At 33.2% G+C, this 22,715-nt stretch overlaps 1 protein-coding gene across 12 annotated transcripts in view; it reads right to left on the bottom strand.

Moving 5' to 3' along the window:
* Window positions 1-22,715, bottom strand: part of LOC138314815 (partitioning defective 3 homolog) — a 51,619-nt gene that overhangs the window by 8,766 nt on the left and 20,138 nt on the right. For 4 of the 12 annotated variants that reach the window (XM_069255375.1, XM_069255363.1, XM_069255365.1 and 1 more), the window contains exons 6-21: window positions 21,541-21,644; window positions 20,665-20,742; window positions 20,300-20,425; window positions 18,665-19,143; window positions 18,267-18,406; window positions 16,922-17,065; window positions 13,461-13,700; window positions 12,620-13,225; window positions 11,997-12,184; window positions 11,547-11,683; window positions 10,950-10,994; window positions 8,026-8,136; window positions 6,803-7,054; window positions 4,584-4,682; window positions 1,056-1,203; window positions 73-189 (exon numbers count right to left, since the gene is read on the bottom strand). In XM_069255375.1, the coding sequence (XP_069111476.1) occupies window positions 73-189; window positions 1,056-1,203; window positions 4,584-4,682; window positions 6,803-7,054; window positions 8,026-8,136; window positions 10,950-10,994; window positions 11,547-11,683; window positions 11,997-12,184; window positions 12,620-13,225; window positions 13,461-13,700; window positions 16,922-17,065; window positions 18,267-18,406; window positions 18,665-19,143; window positions 20,300-20,425; window positions 20,665-20,742; window positions 21,541-21,644 (3,014 nt within the window). The remainder of the gene's footprint in view (window positions 1-72; window positions 190-1,055; window positions 1,204-4,583; window positions 4,683-6,802; window positions 7,055-8,025; window positions 8,137-10,949; window positions 10,995-11,546; window positions 11,684-11,996; window positions 12,185-12,619; window positions 13,226-13,460; window positions 13,701-16,921; window positions 17,066-18,266; window positions 18,407-18,664; window positions 19,144-20,299; window positions 20,426-20,664; window positions 20,743-21,540; window positions 21,645-22,715) is intronic. The other 8 variants (XM_069255364.1, XM_069255366.1, XM_069255372.1 and 5 more) reach the window with 8 other exon arrangements.

The following is a 22,715-nucleotide window of genomic DNA, read 5'->3' as shown; positions in this document are numbered from 1 at the left end:
ATTTTGAAATTAAACTTGTGCAATCTGTGGTTGTTTTTCTTTGTGAATGTTATTGTGGAAGTGATACTCTACCCCTCGGATTCACGCTGTCGGCTGCCATGTGTGATGAAATGGCGCTCGGCTTCTTCTTCCTGTTTATCTATCTCCGCCTTGCTGTTTTCTTCAGCTGTCTTCTTGTTCCTGCCAAGTCTACAACCAAAGATCAAATACCAGTGATACATTACACCTTTAGATTAAAGCCTGTTTCTACATTTGAATTTGCATTTATCGCATATGTAGATTTGTACACATTATATACTTAACAGTTTTAAGTAGAAGATAACTAGTATATAGTAAGTATAAGTAGGCCTACTCTGTTTTTGCATGTCACAGTAATCTGCCTTTGTGCATAGGTATCAATTGTACATTGTAGTGACATTATTTTCTCAGAAATGTATTTTGTAAGACTCAAAATTACATGAGGTCAGAATCAATACTTCCATGTAAGGGCAGCTAACATTGGGTAATTCTTGAAATACTGAATACAAAAATTCCACGGAAGTGGATGTGTCACCTGCACAGAAAATAGTTATTTACAGCTGAAAATATTGTTAATAACCAGCTTGTTTGGTTAAAATCGGACAATAAATACTAAAGTTGTCAAGCGAAAACCATGTTTCGACTATTTTAACATCCTGTAACTCTTGCAAATATTGACAGATTTTGACCAGTATTGAACCAATCTAAGATCTCATTGATATTTATAAAGTAACATACCAAATATGGTTAAAATCAGACAATAAATACTAAAGCTAACGAGCGGAAACCAAGGATTTATCTGTTTTGACGATTTTGAAGTCCTGTAACTATTGCAAATATTGACGGTTTTTGACCATTACCGGTATATAAAACATTTTAAAAAATTAAGTTGAAATTTAATGATAAATACTAAAGTTATCGAGCGGAAACCATAGATTTTTCTGTTTTGACAATTTTAAAGCCCCGTAACTCTTGCAAATATTGACGGATTGCATTGCAGGCAACACAAAAACTAGTCATGTGTTGTTGTTTTTTACCTGAAAATACCCTTGAATATGTTAGCTCCCTTTTTATCTTTGTTTTTCCGTCTGCCGCCTTTTTTGTCCTCACTTGTTGCGTCACTGCTGACTGATGAACGGGCGGAGTTAGTTCGCCCTGATATCTCTCCACTACTTTCTTCCTCAACTGGAAGCAAAATAAAATATCATAAACATCTTTTATTTATGAAATATTCATTACTAACAAAAACATGTTTTTTCATTTAAACATTTATTCTTATATGTATGGGTTTGTAAAGGTATAAAATTTCATATCTGTGCTGTTGTAATTAAAATGGAATTTTCATTTCTTTTCATAAAAGTTTATTCTTTACCTTGAAAATTTAGAAACCATTTTTACAATGCACCATACTATTATGCGGACTATAAAATGAGTACTGCCATGAGTAGATAGGACATCAATTCCATTTACACCATATATATAAATTTGTCTTGATTATAATACAATTTGTTATGTTTTTACAATGAAAAGCTCTCATTATATTTTAAATTTAGAATTGCATGCAATCTAAAACTATTGAATGAATGAGTTCTCAGTTTATACTGAGACAGATGTTGGTCTAATCATTGGTTTGTTAGATTGAACAATTCGAAACTAGCAAAAAAATATTTACAGCATCCTAAAATATTTGCTGTTGTCTAAATTTGAGTCCAACAAGTTTAAACACAACAGACATGCAAATGTACAACAAGTTGTCTAATTATTAGTTATAATTTCTGTATCTGAGCGAAACAGCAAGAGACAAATTAACCAAAAATCAGGTTCATTTTAACATGCAAATCACATTGAAATCATCTCAAGTCATGCAAATTATCATTGGTAAAAACGGTAAAGATTTGAGGTAGTGAATTATTGAAAAATAATAATTAAAGTCAAAACCAAGTTTAGCCCATAACCATCTACATCATGCATTGATTCTAGGTGAAGGGAAAATGATCGTACACACAGCGTCCCCTTGATTCGTAATTAGCAACCACAACACATCCTTTTTGTTTAATGAAAACAGGCAAATCAAGTACATGTGATCTACGACACCAGGTAATAGTATATATTGTAAATTCCAGATTTTGTGTAAAATACATGTAAAAGTCATTATTCAATCATAAAGACAAACATACATATGTCCGTACTTTTGTGTACAGAACATAAAAAGGAACATAAAAACGATCATTATGAAGTATTCTGTGTGCATGATATCTACAATCTGTTGTTTTGTTCAGTTTATGATATTTGAAATTATTCCTGGCACGACTAAGATTTTAGACGTCACATCTTTGGACCTTTGTGTCTAATATCCTAAATTTATTTTTAACAACAGGAGACGATACAAAAGACTTAAAGTGTCAAACAATACTGTACAGTTGTATACTGAGGGTTCTGTGGTGCGGGGAAATATTGCTGGACACAACAACAATCATGCAGGATTTCTCAGTCACTGTCTGTGGTTGAAAGTAGAGATAATTATCACATACACTTTTATGTTTTGGTCTCTCAGATAAGTGAGATTTCAAAAACCAGTACTGAAAACAAGTTATATTAGTTTAACAGTGAGAGTAAATGCAAGATTAATGATTGATGTTATATTGGTATATTATGTTGCAGGTACGATAAAGCACAAATAGAGATATTCTAAGAAGTGTATTTTCTAGATTAAATGGTGTTAAAGGACTTTGTATTGTTGTATACTGTAAGCTACATAATAGAAATTGTGTCTCGTGAAATAGTACTATTTATTTTATTTTCAATAGCTTGAATAATGTTAAAATAACAGCAGTTTGTGATTTTTTTTATTCATTTATGAAAACGGAAAAAATATCAATTCAAATCTGTTGCTGTAATAATTATGAATCACATTGACGTGAATTTTCCAAAAACATACATTACTCAAATATCCAATTAATAGAATTAATCATGGTTAAAATCTATTTCTTGACTTCAGCTTGAATAATGTTAAAATAACAGCAGTTTGTTATTTTTTTTATTCATTTATGAAAATGGAAAAAATATCAATTCAAATCTGTTGCTGTAATAATTATGAATCACATTGACGTGATTTTTCCAAAAACATGTACATTATCTCACTTTTCCAAAAACATACATTACTCAAATATCCAATTAATAGAATCAATCATGGTTAAAATCTATTTCTTGACTTCAATATTTACAAAAAAAATATACCTAATTTGACAATTGAAATGTAGACAAATATAAATCTGCAATGGTTTTAGTCTAATTGCTGCAATACATTTATATGTAAACCAAAGCATTAGGCCTTTATATTAGATTTGTATATATACCGTTTTAATGCTTGATTCCATCAATCTTGCATGACTTCCCATTGATTTGAGATAAATGGCACAATGTCACAAACAATTATTTAATTATTGGAGTTCAGTTAGGATGTAATAACCCATAAATGATGGGTCTTTTTCCCCAAATAAAAACAAACAAATTTCCAACTATTGTCATTTGTGTTAGTTGATTAGTCAAACTAACTCAAAAGGAAGAAATTAAAATCATGACCATGAAAAAGGTGTTAGAATTTCTACTAACAGGTGGACGCTTGTGCCAATTAATATGACGGCATAAAGGTTGTAAAATGACATGGTTAGAGTACAGTTAATCCCACCATCTAGTGACATCATAGAGTCCATATATAACGTCACAATCATGTAAAGGTGGTGTTTATGTGTTGTACTCAAACCCTGTCATTTTACGATTTCTAAACTGCCGTATTGTCAATTGATGTATCCCTGAAGCACATACAGGTACATTAGCACTGTACATCTACAGGGTTATATCGACCATAACTTGTTGTCAGTAAACAAATCCTATTCAGGTCTGGCCACAGTTTTGTCAGCATTTCTTCCCTTATCAACAAAGTCTATGATATGGCATTTTTTGAGCAAAACAATATAAGAATGAAGGAAATTAAATTATCTAATTCAGGAATTTCGATATATTAAGTGTAATACTTTTTGATTGATTATTTCATTAAAAAAGTTTATTTATGTCTTCAAGTTGAAGCAAAGTGACTATACCTAGGCCAGATGTCCGATGTGTCATTGTGAAGATCTGATAGATAGCAACTTACAATGCATTCTTAGCCGATCAATTCACAGAAATGAACAGGTTCAATTTCTTTGTATAATTAAACAATCTAATCCATATAAAGTTCTTTTTGAAAAATAATTATTTTCCAAACAGAGATTTTCCATTTTTTTTTTTTTTTAAAAGAGCCGAATTCACTTTTTACACGCTTTGCATTAATGATTGGTATTCTTTTTCATGGTATGATAAGTAGGCTAACAATCAGATCCACAAATGACATAAACTTTCACATTAGCTCCGACTGGACACACAAGATGCTGTTGTCATTTACATAAAACCACTGGTCCAAAGCAGTCTGTCCAAGTAGACATACAGATGGACACAATGAGGAACGTTACAACACACCGCCAGATAGACAGACGCCGTGCAGTACTGTAGGTTATAAATGAGAGTACCATTGCCCGAGTATGTGAACCCCATACTGCCTTTGGCAGACAGCAGTGTGTGTCCGTCGTCATGGGGATGGCCACTGTTATTGCTATACATACCTTCCCCTGTGTGGTCAAACATAATGATAACAGAATCAGTTTTGGCTTGTCATAATGTATGGATTATCTTCAAAGTGTTCAAACTATTATTTACCCATTACAATAGGTACAATAATCATAGTATCCTAATTAGATTTAAGTAAATTACTTACATCTGCAAATTAATTCCAATCAAATGAAAAGTGATCTCCCTTTGTGAGGCAATGATCTGAACCTTGCACTGGTATAACAGAGTATAACTCGGTACAGGTTGGAAGTTTTCTGATTCCTCAACACAATTATCAATACTTTGTCAATATGACTTAATGGTTAAAACATAGGGTTTAAAAATACATTTATATATATATCCGACACTGCTTATTTCTGGAAGAAAACTCCAATAATCAGCTGATATTCAGAATCTACAAATAGGGGAAAATTAATTACTATTTACTAGCACTTTAATATATCTGAAAGGTACCTATTACTTTTGACAAACTTATCATATCAGATGTATAGCAACATATAAAATCAAGTGTTGGAAGTATTTATTAAGATATTTTCTTATAACAGATCTAAAACAGAGTTAAATATAGAAGAATTCTCATTATTAAACGATTAAATGATTAAAATGAATTCTTACAATGACAATCTACACCGTAATTATCATTTCATTTGCTTACCGAACAATATTGCCAGGGGAGGTAATTCACCAAACCAGAAATAAGCAGTGACTATGTTAGCCCCAATATATTATGTATACCCACAATCCATTAAGGTTATAACATTTAGATTGGCTATAATTTGATGTTATGGTATATATAATAATAAGTCGAGATGTTGAACGTCACACATAGGGCTTTAACATACAAAGACTCACTTTTTTATAACAAATTGAGAAAATAATAAAATAAAAAGAAAATAAAACATAATTATGTAAAAAATGGTTTAACTGGTTTCAGACATGATGCCCAGATACCAAATTAACATGCAGCCTGCTTCTCCGGATGTTCTGTAACCAGTATATAATTTTAAATCCTGTTACCTAGGAAACCCTATGTACCCATGCAGTTCAGTCGTTGTCAAAAATATTTATTCGACATTCAACAATTTGGAGTGCTTCAATTACATTAGAGTCAATAATTGAAACTGAACGAAATGGTTGGCACACACACTTTTAACCTAGGGGAAAACTAGGTAATGATACAGGGATTTCACACATACAAGCTTTGGATAGGGTCACACACATGTCTGATACACAGATTGTATTTGTTTGAAATCATCAAAAAACTTAACGTTGATTTTGACAGAAAGAACCCATCTGACATAAGATTCATTCATCCATAGCATATCTAAAAATGTATTTATCTTTCTGAATAGTGTCACTGGGCAGTATAATATAGCATTTTCCTATGTGTCTACCGAAGAACTATAAATGTTGGCAAACCATTAACGCAGCTTAGGTATTCTTTATTCAATTAATCAAACTGGTTGTAGATAATTTTTATTGTTTGCAATAACATCTTATTTTATTGTAGATTGTATGTGTATATTTGAGCACTGAGTACATGTATATGTCATTTGGAGTTATTGGTAACCTACATCTAAACAGGACAGTTACAGCCAACACCTTCCTCTAACATCTAAAGTCTCAGGACACACTAATACCACATCTACAGTGTTTACAACTCTAACCCTTGTATGGAATCAATATATTAAGTTAAATTCCAAAAACAGAATTTCTGAGAGTCATGATAATTACTTAATGGAAGGACAAGATCAACAACCTGAATACGTAAAGTAAGAAGATAAAACATATCCTGTAACATGTTTTGAATTACTGAATATGCAAATAAAATGATTGCTCTTCTAAAGCTGGACACATATCTAATGATAAAAATCTCAGGAACAAAGGAACTGGTGTGTTTTAAATACAATCAGCCATGTCCTAACATCTAGATCAGCTCTAAACACTTACGACTAACTCTGTTCATTACTCAAACTTATCAGAGTTTATTAAAGAAAAACTTCTTCAAATGAACATCTAATGAACACAAGAATTTTTTTTAAATTTTTATGTCCCTTATCATTCTGTCACCTTACTTAACATCTCCTACATGTTTCCTGGAGGGAGACTAAACACTTACGTGTTTCCATAGTGGAATGTTCCACAGGATCATAGGACCTATCTACAGCCGCCCTAAAGCTGTCGTTAGTCCCTCGCCCTCGTGACATCATAGATCGAGGGACTACAGGGTCCTCATCCTCCTGACTAGGCTCCTCTCCATCACTGTCTGCGATCTCCCCGCTATCGTCATGGTCACCAGGTCCCGTCATAGTTAGATTCTCCAAGGAACTGCATCGCTTTAAGTTAGAGCTTGATGTCACTTTCTGGCCTGCTACAGGACAAAAGAAAGGAGATAGCAATACAATCTCTTGTTATAAGTGAAGCTATAATCTTTAAAACTATTTTTGATATGCTAAAGAGATCAGATATTTTCTTTTAGTTTGCTTACAATAATGACCAAAACCAAAAGGTACATAATTAAAGGTATGAAACTATTTCATACTAAATTGCATATTCCAATCTTTAGAGCAGTACATTTGAATATTTCAATGACACAAGAACCAGCTTATATCTTCTCCACTTCACTGTCTAGTACTGCTATATCTACCATAGTCTTACACTGCACTTTAAATAAAATTTGTGGAATAAATTCTATCGATAACCATTTTCTTTCTCCTTCACTTCATATCTTTTCTTACAAAACTAATAAGATATAAGTATATATATTTTGAAATATGTATCACATGTAAGAACCCAGTTATGAAATATCCAGGTATTTGATGAATAATGTTTGTATGTAACAATTTCAGATATTTATGTTGTAACAATGAACTTGATGCGTTGCCACGAATTATATAGAGAAATCAGAAAAGTGATAATCTCTAACAATATTTGACCCTTGAATTATCACATTGTATACACTCATAAGGCTATGGGTAAAAATAAAGAATCTTCATTATATAGAAAAGCTGCTCTTGTTAATTAATATATCATTACTGACACAAATTCCAAATGAAAAACACTGTTTTTAACACTTTGATGGTGTTGCTCAATGGAACGCAATCAACATCTGCTCACAAGGGCAAATAACTCTAGGCAACACCAAACTAATGAGAATATTAGATTTTCAACATATATATTAGGTCTTTTTGTAAGTCTCACTACTGTGTCTGTAACAGATATACAATATGTTGTGTGGGCAGACAATGCCGTACCTCACCAAAATAATATAAATATTAGTTAATCAACACAGTTTACATCAAGTTATGCAGATAAGGTCTATAAAAGTCTACCGATACATACGCTGTGTGTTTCCATGCAGCTGTAGCGGGGGTATGTTAGGTTTGGAGCGACTGATGAGCGACTCAGCTGAGCCAACTCGTATCATACCAGGTCGTCGCTGGTGACCTTGACCTAGATGCATAGGGAAGGACAAAGTGCAAGTGAGGAATATATACATACAGTTAGAAAGGTTGATTATAAAGGATTGTCATCAGGATGCCATTAGAAATGACTAGTACCATGCATTGATTCTAGTAAACAATTCCACAGTCACAACCATTCTGATTTGGGGAGGGAATTATCTAATTTTATGAAAAGAAATTCCTGAAATCAGGATTCTTTAAAGTATATTTCAACCTTCTATTAGCTGATGACTGACATGTATTTTTCGTACATAGATCAATTCTATGTTATTTAGATAATTTTTTTCTCCCTTTTAAAAGCTATTGTTATTATTAAGCAAACATTTTACAGACTTTCTAGACAAAAACCATTTCATTTCAAGTACAACTAAATTGCAAATATTAATTGCCAAATACTCTTAGATATGTTTTAAATGAATGGTCATTAGAATCTAGAATATTTAAATCATCATTCAAATTGTTCCTTGTAATTTTGTTATCCAAAATTGATATGGCTAACCAAATAAGGGGAGATAATCTGTGATATAAACTATAAATCTCAGGTTATCAGTCTAATTATTTGATAACCAATGTTCAACCATGACAAAACAGTTAATAGTCCACATTTCTTTTTATATTACAAAACAGAGATATCTGTGCGACTGCTGTGGTGTTGTTTATTAGTCAGTACAATGTACTAAAGCCTTTATCAGTTTTCCAGAAAAGTTCATTCCAAGAGAATCAACTGAAATGCAAGAAGCTTTAATCTCATGCACAGAAACAAAATGCATTATTAACCAATATTGACCAGATCCAACTTTGAAATAAATTCAACAAGATGCATTTCCCATGGCAGTACACTGTATATAACTAAAATGTCAAATTACATGAAATGGATAAGTATACCCTCAATACATACTGGATTAACAATGGCCACATGTTACAATTAATTAGGAACAATTAGACAGATCCTGTATATATATGGCACAATTATATATAATATTTTAACCAGCATTTAAATGTGTATTATTATTTGTGAAATACTTTGAGAAAAAATGAATTAATACTGATCCTAAATATTGATCAATTATCTATAAATAAGCAACAGTATGAATGTCTTAGAAGTGTTATGCTTGATAATGTAATTGTTGGAAAGTATTTTCTTGAATCAATCAATTCTTAAGGGTAACATAGCATGATGGTTATAAAATGTTGTCATAACTAATAAGCATTCTACTGATAAAACATCAAATTCAAATCAAAATAATTTAACAAAATAAGAAGAATCAAACAACAAATTTAATGCATTTAATATTATTTGTTGGTATATTTTGTATTCGTTCATTTCATATGAACATGAGTCTGTTAACAACTACAATTGAATTTAGTTTTTGTTTTTATGTGCACTAACTTCAATCTCATTTAATTGCTCTCCAGATATTTGGTTGATATACATGTATAGAGGTTTTGTATGTACATTACTCTATTACAAGATTGTTTATATATCCGAGTACAAGTTTCTCAAGGTTACAAAATGGTAAGCATGATAATGATAAGATTAGTTGTATCATGTGATTATTAATAGTTAAGTGCTCTTGTTTTATAAGCCTTTATGTTTAGAAAAAGCTGTATATGTATTATTTAAATATTAAATCATAAGCAAAAACTTAATACCCGTGTAATATTTCACACATATAGTGTAAAATATAAGTGTTTTTTGGGGGATTGTCTTTTTTTTCTTCTTTTTTTTGATCCAATAAATATATTTTACAGAACAGTTAATGTTACAGAGTTTATAGAAGGAAGTACTGAAATGGTATATAATATATCATGGTAGTTATAGACATGGTCAAACCACCTCCACTGGCATCCATGTATTGCCAAGATATAGGATTTCATGTTTAAAGTAAATGGAGAAATAAAAAGCCACTTAGATTGAATTAAATGAGGCCCGGAGTGATGGACATAACTGATGAAAATATGAAATTGTAGTTAGTGTAAATATTATAGATAATGGTGTTTATATTGTAATACTGGTCCCTAAATTTGTGTTACCTAATGCTTGCAATTGCCATCTCTGTATGTTTTCTTAAAACTATATGATGCTTTCATATACAATAAATGTTTGCATTCATTTACTAAGAATAGTTATGGGATTAAAAATAAGCAATTAACATTGTTATGAAAATATAATTATCATTTAATGGTTTTAATTTTGCTGAATTAAATGTAAAATATTCTCCACAATAAGAAATATGGAACTGTAAAAAATTCACTTCAAATCACTACCATTACAAGTATGAAGGCCTACAATTATTATTCATCAGTACATGAATGCAAACTTTTGCAAATTACTTTTAATTCAGCAATATGATAATGTGTTTCAATCAAATTGAAATAAATTCTTTAGTTGACTGTGAAGTAATACTTGTAGATAATTTATAGGTTACCAGTAGTTGTAATTAATGGATCCAGACAATCATTTTGTTGCACAATTATGACTCTTTTTTCAAGACTTTTTTACTGTGACTAAAAATCTACAAAATATTAAAATTAATTATTATTCTGAATTCTGTTTAATATTTATTCAAACACTGATAGAAATAATTTTGAAAAATTAAAACTTATTTAAACTAAATTTTCAAAACATACACTTAAATTGCCTTCTGATCTAAGGACATGATGTAATTTTTGTCTGGACACATTGCCAACGTTTGGTAGAAGTTTGATAGAAGGATCGAGAATCAGTTGAGGCCATGCTCCCGGGTATACTACAAAGTGCATAAACTACTATACAATCAACAACAGAACTCAGGTTGCTACCTGCCACATGAAAGGAGGCGGAACGCCGTTTTTTTGTCTTTTCATCTGAAAACGAACACAGCAAAACTTTCATGGAATGTACCAAGAGAAGGAAACTTTCACCAGGTGAAAATCAGCATTCTAATGTTGCTATGGTAACATGATAAGCATGGATGCTGTGGTAATAATAGTTTGGTACATAATCAATGTGATACAATGGAAGTGATGGAAGTACTGCTAGATTGCTATTGTAATGTGTGATGAATGCATGGCTGCTTGATAATATAGCAAGCATTGTTGCTATGGTAATGTGACAAGAATGGTTGCCATGGTGTGATCATATGGTTTGAGATAAAGCAATGATACAAGGTACAAATTATACAGTACTGTACTACATAAACATTTAAAATGAGTTTTAATAAAAAAATTAGCATGGATATTATTAACAAATAAAAAAGCAAAATCAGTCAATTCTTAAATTGATTGCAGATTACTTATTTGATTAATGAGATTATTGTAAACCAATCTACAAACAACTAAAGATAAAATAAACAGGAAAGTAAACTCACCATTATATATTTATCAAAATAGGGATTAATAGCTTTGTTAATGAATTACCTTTCTGACTGTCTCGTATTGTTTTGGCTCGCTGGTAATATTCGCTACCCCGAGGGTCCTGATGGCCCCGCCTTTTTTCTGACATGCTCTGTCGTCCAACAGCATCACGAGCAAATGGCTCTGTTACTAAGGGACTCCTGACATCAAAGTTAAGGACAATTTAAGTGAAGTTATAGATTATAAATCAGGTATTTTCATATTTCATTGAATGACATACCCTTTTCTATGCCACCTTGTCATAACTATAAAATAAAGCTATCACAAGCTTTGGTTATTTTTATTATGTAATTGTTTAAAGTGAAATGATGTGTTACACTTTAAAACCTGTAAAATTAAATCTAGCTTATAAATATATCTTTCATAAACGAAAAGAAGATTAACCATTGTATCAAAATGGTCACTCAAGTGTATAACATGACCTTTACTACAGTTTGACGTGTAACTACTCACATGGGCTCTTCACTAGTGTTACTAGGATGTCTATCACTAGGTGTACTGGGATGTCTGTTCCAGTCGGGGCCTCTCAGCCAGCTTGGCGGGTGTTCCCTCAGGTCCTCGGAGCTGCTACTGTTGGAGTCAGGAGGGGAACCCCTCAGGATTCCCAGTGTCGAATGTGGACGCATCTTCATGTCATAATTCTAGATAAGTGTTTCAAGAAGTACAATCTTACAACCACAAGATACAAACCATAACTGTTCCAGATATAAAGCCATTTTTAACTAAGTTACCTGTATTAATAGTGGAGTATATACACAAGGCAAATTGTGCTGAAACTGGCTATTCAGGACTCACATAAAATGGTCTTATTCAAAAGTTGTGACTGCTACAATATATTTTCCTGTATAAATTACAACAAAGGAATTTTAATATTTGAAAGATGTCCTTTGTCTTGCGACACTTCAAATTTCTTTACCTTATAGACCCTAATAAGGAGATGTTTGAAGGTTCAGGTCAAAGTTGACGTTAAGAATTTCATCACACTTACACTGAAAACTCATACAACTTACAGAAGTTTCTATTGCCCATTCATTGTTGATAAAGTTTCAATAGATATGGATGATCTCCAGCCTTACCTGTTTTTTATGGCTAGGGTCGTCCTCAATCATCACCGCCTCGACCCCACGAGGCCGGAGAGTGGGCGCACTTCGTTGATGATTCGCAGCAGGAGACATTCCTGGTAAAAACATGTTAGCACTATCATTGGTGGCACGTGTGTAGGATTCGTTACGAAGCCCCACAGCCTCCATATCCTGATCTGTTGTAGCACGTGTATAGGAGTCATTCCGTAGGCCATTACCCCCACTCATCAGCCGCTCTAATGCTGAGTTACGCGCTTTAGCACCATCAATATAATCTTTGATATTATTGTTACTCTCTTTAGAGTTACCTCCCTTAGCACCTGACGTCCGTTCACTTTCTATTTCTACCCTATTTTCCTGACTATCGTCACCACTAGTACGTTGTTCATCAAACAACATGTAGTCCGTTGTGTACTCCTGGTAGGGAGAGGGGGACGGAGCCCCGATTCTCCGAGCTATCACTAAATGTATATATCCCACTAGCGGGCCCTCCTTCTGCATGGCATTCCGTAGTGTATCCATTGCTTCCGTATTGGAAAGGCCTCGTAACACATCACCGTTCACTTCCAACAGCTGGTCGTTAATCACTAACCTTCCATCCTGTCAATAGAATCATTGAACTCTTATCACATTCTTACCCAATGATTTTGAGTATAGGTTTTATCTTACGCTCTATTTCATACTTAAACATTCCTTTCCATCCAAATTAGATTAATTTCTAGGTTAATTTGCAAGTTAAAATTCTGAGAAGCATATATCAGATGACCTTTCTCGGTTTAAGAGTTTATCAGCAATTGCTTATAATGAAATGTTCAACTGTATCCCCATATATTACCTTTGATGCTGCCCCTCCAAATATCACAGCTTTGATGAAGATGCCCAGATCTCTCTGTCCATGTTCAGTGGTTTGGGTCTTGCCCTTTACACTGACCCCTAATCCAGCCGACCCAGACTCTTTAAGAGGAATATCAAGGGTTATGATCTCTTTGTTCCTCATCCCAACAAGTGTTCCGTCGTCACCGGACTTTTCTGTGGGCTGTAAGACATTTGGTTTTTGGTTTTCTTTCTCATTATCCTGAAAACGCACAAGAAGATGACAAGAGGAGTCCAGGGAGAGGTCAGAGGTCATGACTGTTTCATCAGAATTTGACTGTTATTGTGCTAGCTACAACAATAAGTCTGAACACTTCAAAAGACATGGTTTAGTAAATACAATGAAATTACATTAGTGATATATAGTAATTAAACGAAAATTAACATTTATTTAAAGTTGTGACTACACTTTCTATTACATTTTACATCAGAACTTATTTGCAAATGTTAAAGCAATTTAAAATAATTTTTCAGTATTTGATCTAGACAGTCACTTTATGTGATTATTGTTTTCATAACAATTGAAGTGTTCAAATTATCACTATAACACAAAAAAAGAGATCTAGAACTATTCTATACATATAAATATATAAGTACATGCACACACAAACCGTGCCTACAAATTTAGAAGTGGCAAGTTGGCAGGGAGAAAATTACTTTTAAATATTAAAACAATGCTGTGTAAATGCTTCTAGAAAATCATAATTAATATTCATAAATTTCAAAAATCAGGATTGCTACCGCTCCCTAATATTACAGACTCAATATTTGAATCTGGACCTCTTGTTATTTTTATTATTTTGTCATTTTGGCCTGTTTGACCAATGTGATTTATCTAATTGATACGCTAAGTTTATCCCTGCCATCTTCTGTACAATCAACACTACACATTGTTCTTAGTCTATTTAACACAAACTTTATATTTTTTTAAGTTTAAATTAAGCCAAACTTTTTTATAAATCCTGTAGGTCTGCAGAGTAATTACTCTACTGTTATAGAAAACTTACTTCATTTGTCATAATTAGAAAGCAAGGATCATACGTTAAAATTTTAGCAAACAATGATTTAAATTCAAAATGCATGCTTTTAACTTAATAGCAGCAGGTTTTTTTTATAAGGGGAGATAACTGTTATAAACCTGTTTTACTGATCAGTTACTACACATTGCTGCAATGACATGGAGACAAATGAAAACTATAACACACACTGAATTAACTACACTAAACACATCAAACTGATTAATGTATATATGGTTACAAGTACTATGTTATCATTCATTTTTGTTCACTTGCTTGAAGCAAAGTTGAAATAAAACACTATTCTAATGTCCTACAATGCTGTCACTAACTTTCTATAACAAGTACAATATTTTAAGAACACTTATATGAATCACAAACTGCTGAAGTCATACTAAAACTGATCTTAATCATCAAATTACAGAGATGAACATTAACAAAAAATGCAATTGGACACTTGCATGAAATCAACTTAATGCATGAAATGGTGAAAAGTGATCCAGCTGTCTAATGGAATAATAATTACGCTGATTTTGCTGTTAGATTATATTTGTGAAATTATAACATTATTAAGTTAAAAGTTTTCCTATTTGAATTTATGGTTTGAAAAAGTTGACGAAATTATAATTCAAAGCAATACAACAAAAAAAGTAGTAGAGGTAAGGGACCTAACTACCAGGTAAAGTAAAGCATGAAAAAGCCATATAGAAACACATCTAGAGAATATGGAAAGAAGAAAAACAGAATCCCAAATGATGACATACAAAACAGAAAGTTCCTTATTTATTTAGTAGTAGAAATGCAGCTCCTTGTCATCCTAACTAATTATTTAAACTCAACGACCTGAATTTAATTTGTAGCCAAGACAAGTAAATAAAGAGACATCAAGAATTAATATGAAAGCAGGCAGGAACAAATGAAAAGCATAAACATAAACAAAAACTAAACTATGAACATAATCTCATGCATGAATATGAAAATTGTATGAAGTTCAAAAACAATCTAGACCTGAACATGATCATAAACCAATGATTGAGCATGAACATGTACCAGAGACTTGATATGAACATAAAACTAAAACTGAACTTGAATTAGCTACGAAAATATGACACTATGCAACTAATTCTAGTCCACACAAACCACAATACTGAGCAAAAGGAAAACCAAGAAATGAAAATGTAAAGAGAACAGACTGGGACACAAAGAAGATCAAACTTTATATATAACACCTATACACAATCAGGTAAATGAAGACTAGTTAAGATGTGACAATATTGGAGTTTACACCCACAAAGTTAGCATGCATATAATTGATACAGGTAGCATTGGTACGATAAACATCTACAGTGGCACACACAAAGCAGTGATAGCTGGGTTAGTTCTCAAACTGTGGGCATGTCACCAACACAAAACCGTGGAGGGGGCGTGTCACCAACACACAAGTGGGTGTGTCTAAAACACCGTGGGTGTGGTTATCAACTGGGCTCCATACACAGATAAGTGATAGGTCAGTTCTGACCTCAACTCAAATTTGGGGACAACTTGTCATCTTCATGGCTTCAACAGATACTCATAAAATGTGAGATATGTGAATATAAACAACAGAAATAGCAAATTAAAACATCAGGAACAACAGCAAAGATTTTGTCAGCTATAAATATATATATAAGCCTATGATATAGTATATAGGAGTAAAATATATTGAAAGACTTGTTAATGTAGGAATCAAAGACCAGTTATGGAAATTCAGGTTTTCTGAATTTATGATTATAAAAATATTACTTGAAAGACTAGAATAATCTTTTCGGGTTCATAAGCAGAATCCTTTATTAAACAGTTTATAACAGAAAGCTAATTGTCTATATATCTAGAGAAAATCAGTTGAAATGTACATCCTACATCGCACTTTATCTAAGATATATGTCTTAAAATTTTTTTTTAAATTAATGTAACCTATATTCCAGAACTCATGTCAGATGTCAATAATCATTAACAAAAGCAATAATCCTTGTAGACTACCATTTATCTTTCAAGCAGTCATTGCGTGCTACAGCAGCCACTGAAGTAGAGTGGAGCATGCCTTAATCTAAATGATCATATTCATGCTCCAAATATGGTACTCAGTGACTGGCTTTTCATAACCTTCCATATTCATACATCTTCAGATTGGCTTATTGTTGCAATATATTCTTGTCTTTTTTGTGCAAGAAAAAATGTCTATCATATAATAATTAACGTGAAATTATCATCAATGTTTTATTGCAATCCAATCCTCAGTATTTAAAGTCACTTCTGATAAATACAAAGAGGTAAAGAGACAATTTAGCCAATATTACACACCACATTGACTATAATATCATTTAATACTTTGGATCTCGTAACAAACCTTTCACCCCTATATACGTACCAATTTGCGAGGGACACGGAAACGTTCCTCCTGATCCACTTCCTGTCGAGATACTGTAATTTTAACAACACTACCCATATCACAGTTTTTGAGCCTGGTCACAGCCTCTGATTGTGTCTTCCCTATCATATCCTCATCGTTTACCTGTACACAAAACAGCAAGTACTCTTAAAATCACTTTACCTGTCCGCAAAACAGTAATTACTCTTAAAATCACTTTATCTCTACACAACAGTAATTACTCTTAAAATCACTTTATCTGTACACAAAACAGTTAATTTTTAAAACTGTTTTACCTGTACACAAACATAATTACTCTTAAAAATCACTTTATCTGTACACAAAACAGTTACCTCTTAAATTCACTTTACCTGTACACAAAACAGTAATATCTCGTAAAATCACTTTAACTGTACACAAAACAGTTAACTCTTAAAATCACTTTAACTGTACACAAAACAGTTAACTCTTAAAATCACTTTACCTGTACACAAAACAGTAATTTCTCTTAAAATCACTTTATCTGTACACAAAACAGTAATTACTCTTAAAATCACTTTATCTATACACAAAACAGTTAACTCTTAAAATACACAAAACAGTTAACTCTTAAAATCACTTTACCTGTACACAAAACAGTAATTTCTCTTAAAATCACTTTATCTGTACACAAAACAGTTAACTCTTAAAATCACTCTATCTGTACACAAAACAGTTAACTCTTAAAATCACTTTATCTGTACACAAAGCAGTCAACTCTTTAATCACTTTATCTGTACACAAAACAGTTAACTCTTAAAATCACTTTATCTATACACAAAATAGTTAACTCTTAAAATCACTTTATCTGTATACAAAACAGTCACACTCATAATTGCATATTTTTAAATGAAATGCCACTTTCTTCAGCCAGGGCCTCAGCACCCACTAATTTAATTCCAAAGTAATCAAGATCAATTTGCAAGATGATATTATCACCCTAATGCTTACCTAGTTATGGAAACCAAGCCTAGGCCAACCTACAGATTCACCAAGTAATTATTACAAAGTTACAGCATCAGAGATGTAAAAGTCTCTATAATTAACAAGTGGCAAGTTACATTATCTAATATATATAAGGGTTTGCGAATATGCCGTCCAAAAATCCTTTTTAAGCATAGAAAATCAAAAGTCCCCCACTTTTTAAAACTCCATTCTATTTACATTAGGGGACCCCATTTTATCTGAGGAAGACCCTATTTATGAAACACCCAGTACAAACCCTGAGGATGTAATAATCCCTTAACGTTACCTCATTATATCCACTGATAGGAGTATGTAAATGATTGTGTAGCTCCTAGCTTACCTCTAACAGCCTGTCACCAGCCTTGAGTCGGCCATCTAATATAGCTGCTCCTTCTGGTAGTATATTTTTGATGTAGATAGGGGAGTCTCCTCCAGCCGGATTATCACGAGTTGTCACACTAAATCCTAACCCTTTGGGGCCTTCAAAGTAAAAATGAAACATCCAAACTATCAATTTCAGATTTTTTCTTCTTCTAATTTTGAGATTAAATTATTTTTGTAGGTTTTTTAATCTTAACTCAGATAATCAATTTTCAGAATTTTTTTTGTAAACACTATCTTTGTACTTAACTCATAAACGAAAAATTCATAATTCCTTAAAATGATTTACCGACACAAATTCAAAGCATCATTATCTTTTATACTTCAAAATTGGGAAAATGATTTCAATGTTTTTACCTTTTGTGAGTTCAATGGCGATTTTCTTGCCAATTCTTTTGGTATTTGTGGGAGCCTTGATTGTGGAGATTGTAGGCTCAGGATTTGCTGAGAGCGAGGTCTTTGGATTTCTAGCAGGTGGAGTAGGCGGAACCTTTCGTATTGGGGACAGTGGGTTGGCATGGTGATGGGCAGCGCGAATAGGTTCCCTGAATGTCCGCTGTGACAGAGGAGACTTGCCCTCATGTGAGTCAGGACTTGTACTCTGGTTCGAAGGTGTTGGAGTGCTGGTGATCTCAGGGCCAAGGGGAGACAACTGATCCACCAGGTCCAGTTTATTAGAGATAGGTAGAGTGAGAGGAGAGGGTTTGACTGGTGTGTGGCTCCGAGGTTTGGGGGCGACTGGTGGCGGAGGATTCTTTGGAAGAGGTGGTTTCTTCTTCACCACAAACAGCTGGATTTCTGGTGTGGTCATAGCCTTCCGAAAAATTTCTTGTGCCCTGGAATACATATCATAATTAATAGAAAAATTCGCCATTACACATATACATAAGCATATTAGATCTAAACTGTACCTTAAAACACCTACCTTTTACAAGTATTATTTCTGCCAATAGAAACGCTAATAAGATCCTTACTTCATATATTGATCAGAAAAATAAAATTGTCAGTCAATAAACTACAGGCTGGATTGATTTTCTATATAACAATAGGGAAATTAATACTTTTTTCATCCAGCTCCACATGGACATTTTACAAAGCACATCCTCTTAGTGTTTTTATGAATAGGCAAGACTTACTATGTACAATAAGTACCTTCATGTAACACATATATCAGTAGACACAAATTATGTCAACTGTAGCACTTGTAGCCTACACAGCTGGAGGCACACAACAACATGATCTCTCCAATGTTTGTTTACTCGGATGAGTTGGTAAAACTCTGTGTTGAGTAACCTATTAATGCTGTAGTGATCTTCAGAGAACTGACACATTTGGCAGGGTTCTATCTCTGTACTGTACCATTCCCTGTCCTTGTTTGAAGTGCTGACACATGTTTAGTCTGTAGGTAACAAGCTTATCTCCGTGGGAGATTACATTGGCAGGTCTATATCACTCCCTTACCCATCAACGTGTAACACACACCCAAACAACAAGATACTACTCATTTATCTTGTTTACACCGACTTAATTATCAATTAATTACTAAATCTAATTTTAACTGACTTATCTATTGTTGTACTTTGAATTTAGAACATTTTTTGTTTCAATCTTATATACACAAATAAAACACATAGGGAAATTATCTAAATTAGTGCTAATTCTAGCTTCACAGTGGAAGTCCATAGTCTTCTGTTGCAGTACTATTATTTTTGAAAAACAAAACTGCCTTGACATTTTAAAACACCTGCTTACAAAGCATGCAGAAATAAGTCATGAGATTGTTGTATGTTGTTTTTTATCGTTATAAAAGTTTAGACCTGCAAAAACATGCGCTGGTCAGAGCATCTAAACTTGACTAATGACTTCGACAAGCATAGGATTATTTCTGTAACTGATCTGTTTGATATGTTATCAATTAAAAGCCAGACTGAAATTTCATAACTTCTCTCCTTGACAACTAGCAAGTACATAATAAAGTAGAATTATACAAACCTGGCAAAACTGACACCATGTAAACTGGTGCCGTTGATGGTAACAATTCTGTCGTTAACACTAAGGCGGCCATCTTTAAAGATTTTTCCTCCTGGTTCTATACCCTGGACCAATAGTCCTAGCTCCCTACAAACATATATTTGGTATACAGTATATGTATACATACAAAACATAGAATATCTGTGAAATGGAAAACATGTTTCTAACTTATATAAATTCCATTCCCGGAAAATGTACTTACTAATAAGGCTTATTCAACTTTGAGACCACATTAATTGCTGTAATAGCATATCATTAATTTCAGACTAGCTGTACACATACCTAAAGATCACAATAAAGGCTATATAACATACATATAAACTTACTTTTTAGATTCGTTGTACTCTGGGACGACATGGATACCGAGTGGCCCTCCATCATTGATGAGGACAATCTCTACAGGACTGGAACAGATCATTTATACATTCAGTTAAAACCATCCTTGCAATGTTATTTCTTTTTCAAGTGAAGACATTACCCCAATACACACGTTGAAAATGTGTGATGTATAGCATTATATAGAAGTACAAGACCTTTCTTTCTCCCATACTTCACAGGGATATCCCGTGGTTGCTAGGGAAAAGATATCTATCTCACCTACTTCACAGGGATATCCCGTGGTTATTTGGGAAAAGATATCTCTATCTCACATACTTCACAGGGATATCCTGTGGTTGCTAGGGAAAAGATATCTCTATCTCACATACTTCACAGGGATATCCCGTGGTTGCTAGGGAAAAGATATCTCTTTCTCCCATACTTCACAGGGATATCCCGTGGTTGCTAGGGAAAAGATATCTCTATCTTACACAGGGGCGTGTAAGACAGCTCACATGCGCTAGACAATAACGTGACGTCGTCAATACATGCGGCGTAATTGCCATGTGTATTGTAGATGACGTCATCAATTTTGACACAAAACGACCCATGTTAGATTCTATTAATCTGCACATGCTAGCTATAGTAAACATATCCATTTGTAAGTTAGAACCTTAGAGAACTTGAGCTTATAATGGTATGAACATGATATTTTACATTTCTTCTGCTTACAACATTAAGCTCATATAGAATTCCTATATCAAAATATTCTAAGTTTTTTCATCTCTTTCTCTATTACTACATAAGCTTTGCAATAGCCTAGTTATAATGATATTAAAGATTAAAATGATTTGGTGGTTAATAGTAATAAGACAAAGCCTTACTCAGATAAGTTTGGTGTGAGGGCTGGTTTGATCACAGGCTGAGGGACTGAGTTGTCTTCCTTTGTTTCTACGCTTACGCTACCAACTGGTTCTCTCCTTTCCATCTGTAAATCAAAATATTAAAGATATTTTAATGACCTCGTCATCCTTATATTATTAGATCTATGACAAATAAAAGCGAAAAGCACAGTCTCTCTTTATACACATTATCTGATACTTTGGACATTTTTCAACAAGAACATTTTGAAGTTAAATAATTTCCAGAATTTTGAATATCCCTTTTGAGTTATAGCCTATGCCCCGCAAGCCCCTCTTCCCCCAGGGGTCGGATCCTAGACCATTTGTTAATAGATATTAAAATGCTATCTCACACTGATGCTGCAACCATTTGACTCATTTCCTATATAAATGACAAATAATGTGTGTTTTTCATATAATTCCCAGTATAGTAAACTTAACCCCCTCCTCACGCCCCCAGGGGGGTCCCAGGGGGAAACTACAGACCCCCAGGGTCATATAATTCACAATTTTGTAAAGGACCTTAAGACCTTTCTATCTGTGAAAAGTATTTGATTCTACCACATCTGTGAGTAGAGAAGAAGATTTTTGAAATTTTGACTCAATATAATAACCCCTTTTGGCCCCTTCCACAGCCCCCTGGGGGGTGATGACCATATAATTCACAATTTTGATTGGCCTTATGCCTTAGAAGGTTTGTGCAAAATTTCATTGAAATTGCTTCGCAGTTTTTGGAGAAGAAGTTGAAAAATGTAAATTGTTTACGGACATACGATGGACGACGGACGACGCAATTACGACGCACGACGACAGACAAAAGGCGACTAGAATAGGTCACTTGAGACTTCGTCTCAGGTGACCTAATAAAAGCGAAAAGCACAGCCTCTCTTTATACATATTATCTGATACTTTGGACATTTTTCAACAAGAAACATTGCAAAATGATATCTCTTGAATGTTTGTTTAGCCAGTATTCCAAAATATTCAGAATGCTTGATATGATGACTGTGTAGGTTATGTTTTAACAGTACATCGGCTTAGCACACAGCATAATGTTTGGCCTACAATAGATTATATTGAGTTCCATTACTCAAAATTTGTTTAAGAATCATGATAAAACCTACTTCACTTCCATAGAAAATTTCCACCGTAGATTG

This window comes from Argopecten irradians, chromosome 2 (genome assembly GCF_041381155.1).
Source record: "Argopecten irradians isolate NY chromosome 2, Ai_NY, whole genome shotgun sequence".
Taxonomy (NCBI): domain Eukaryota; kingdom Metazoa; phylum Mollusca; class Bivalvia; order Pectinida; family Pectinidae; genus Argopecten; species Argopecten irradians.
The sequence above is the reverse complement of the archived record's forward strand: the minus strand, read 5'-3'. Positions and strand labels throughout refer to the sequence as shown.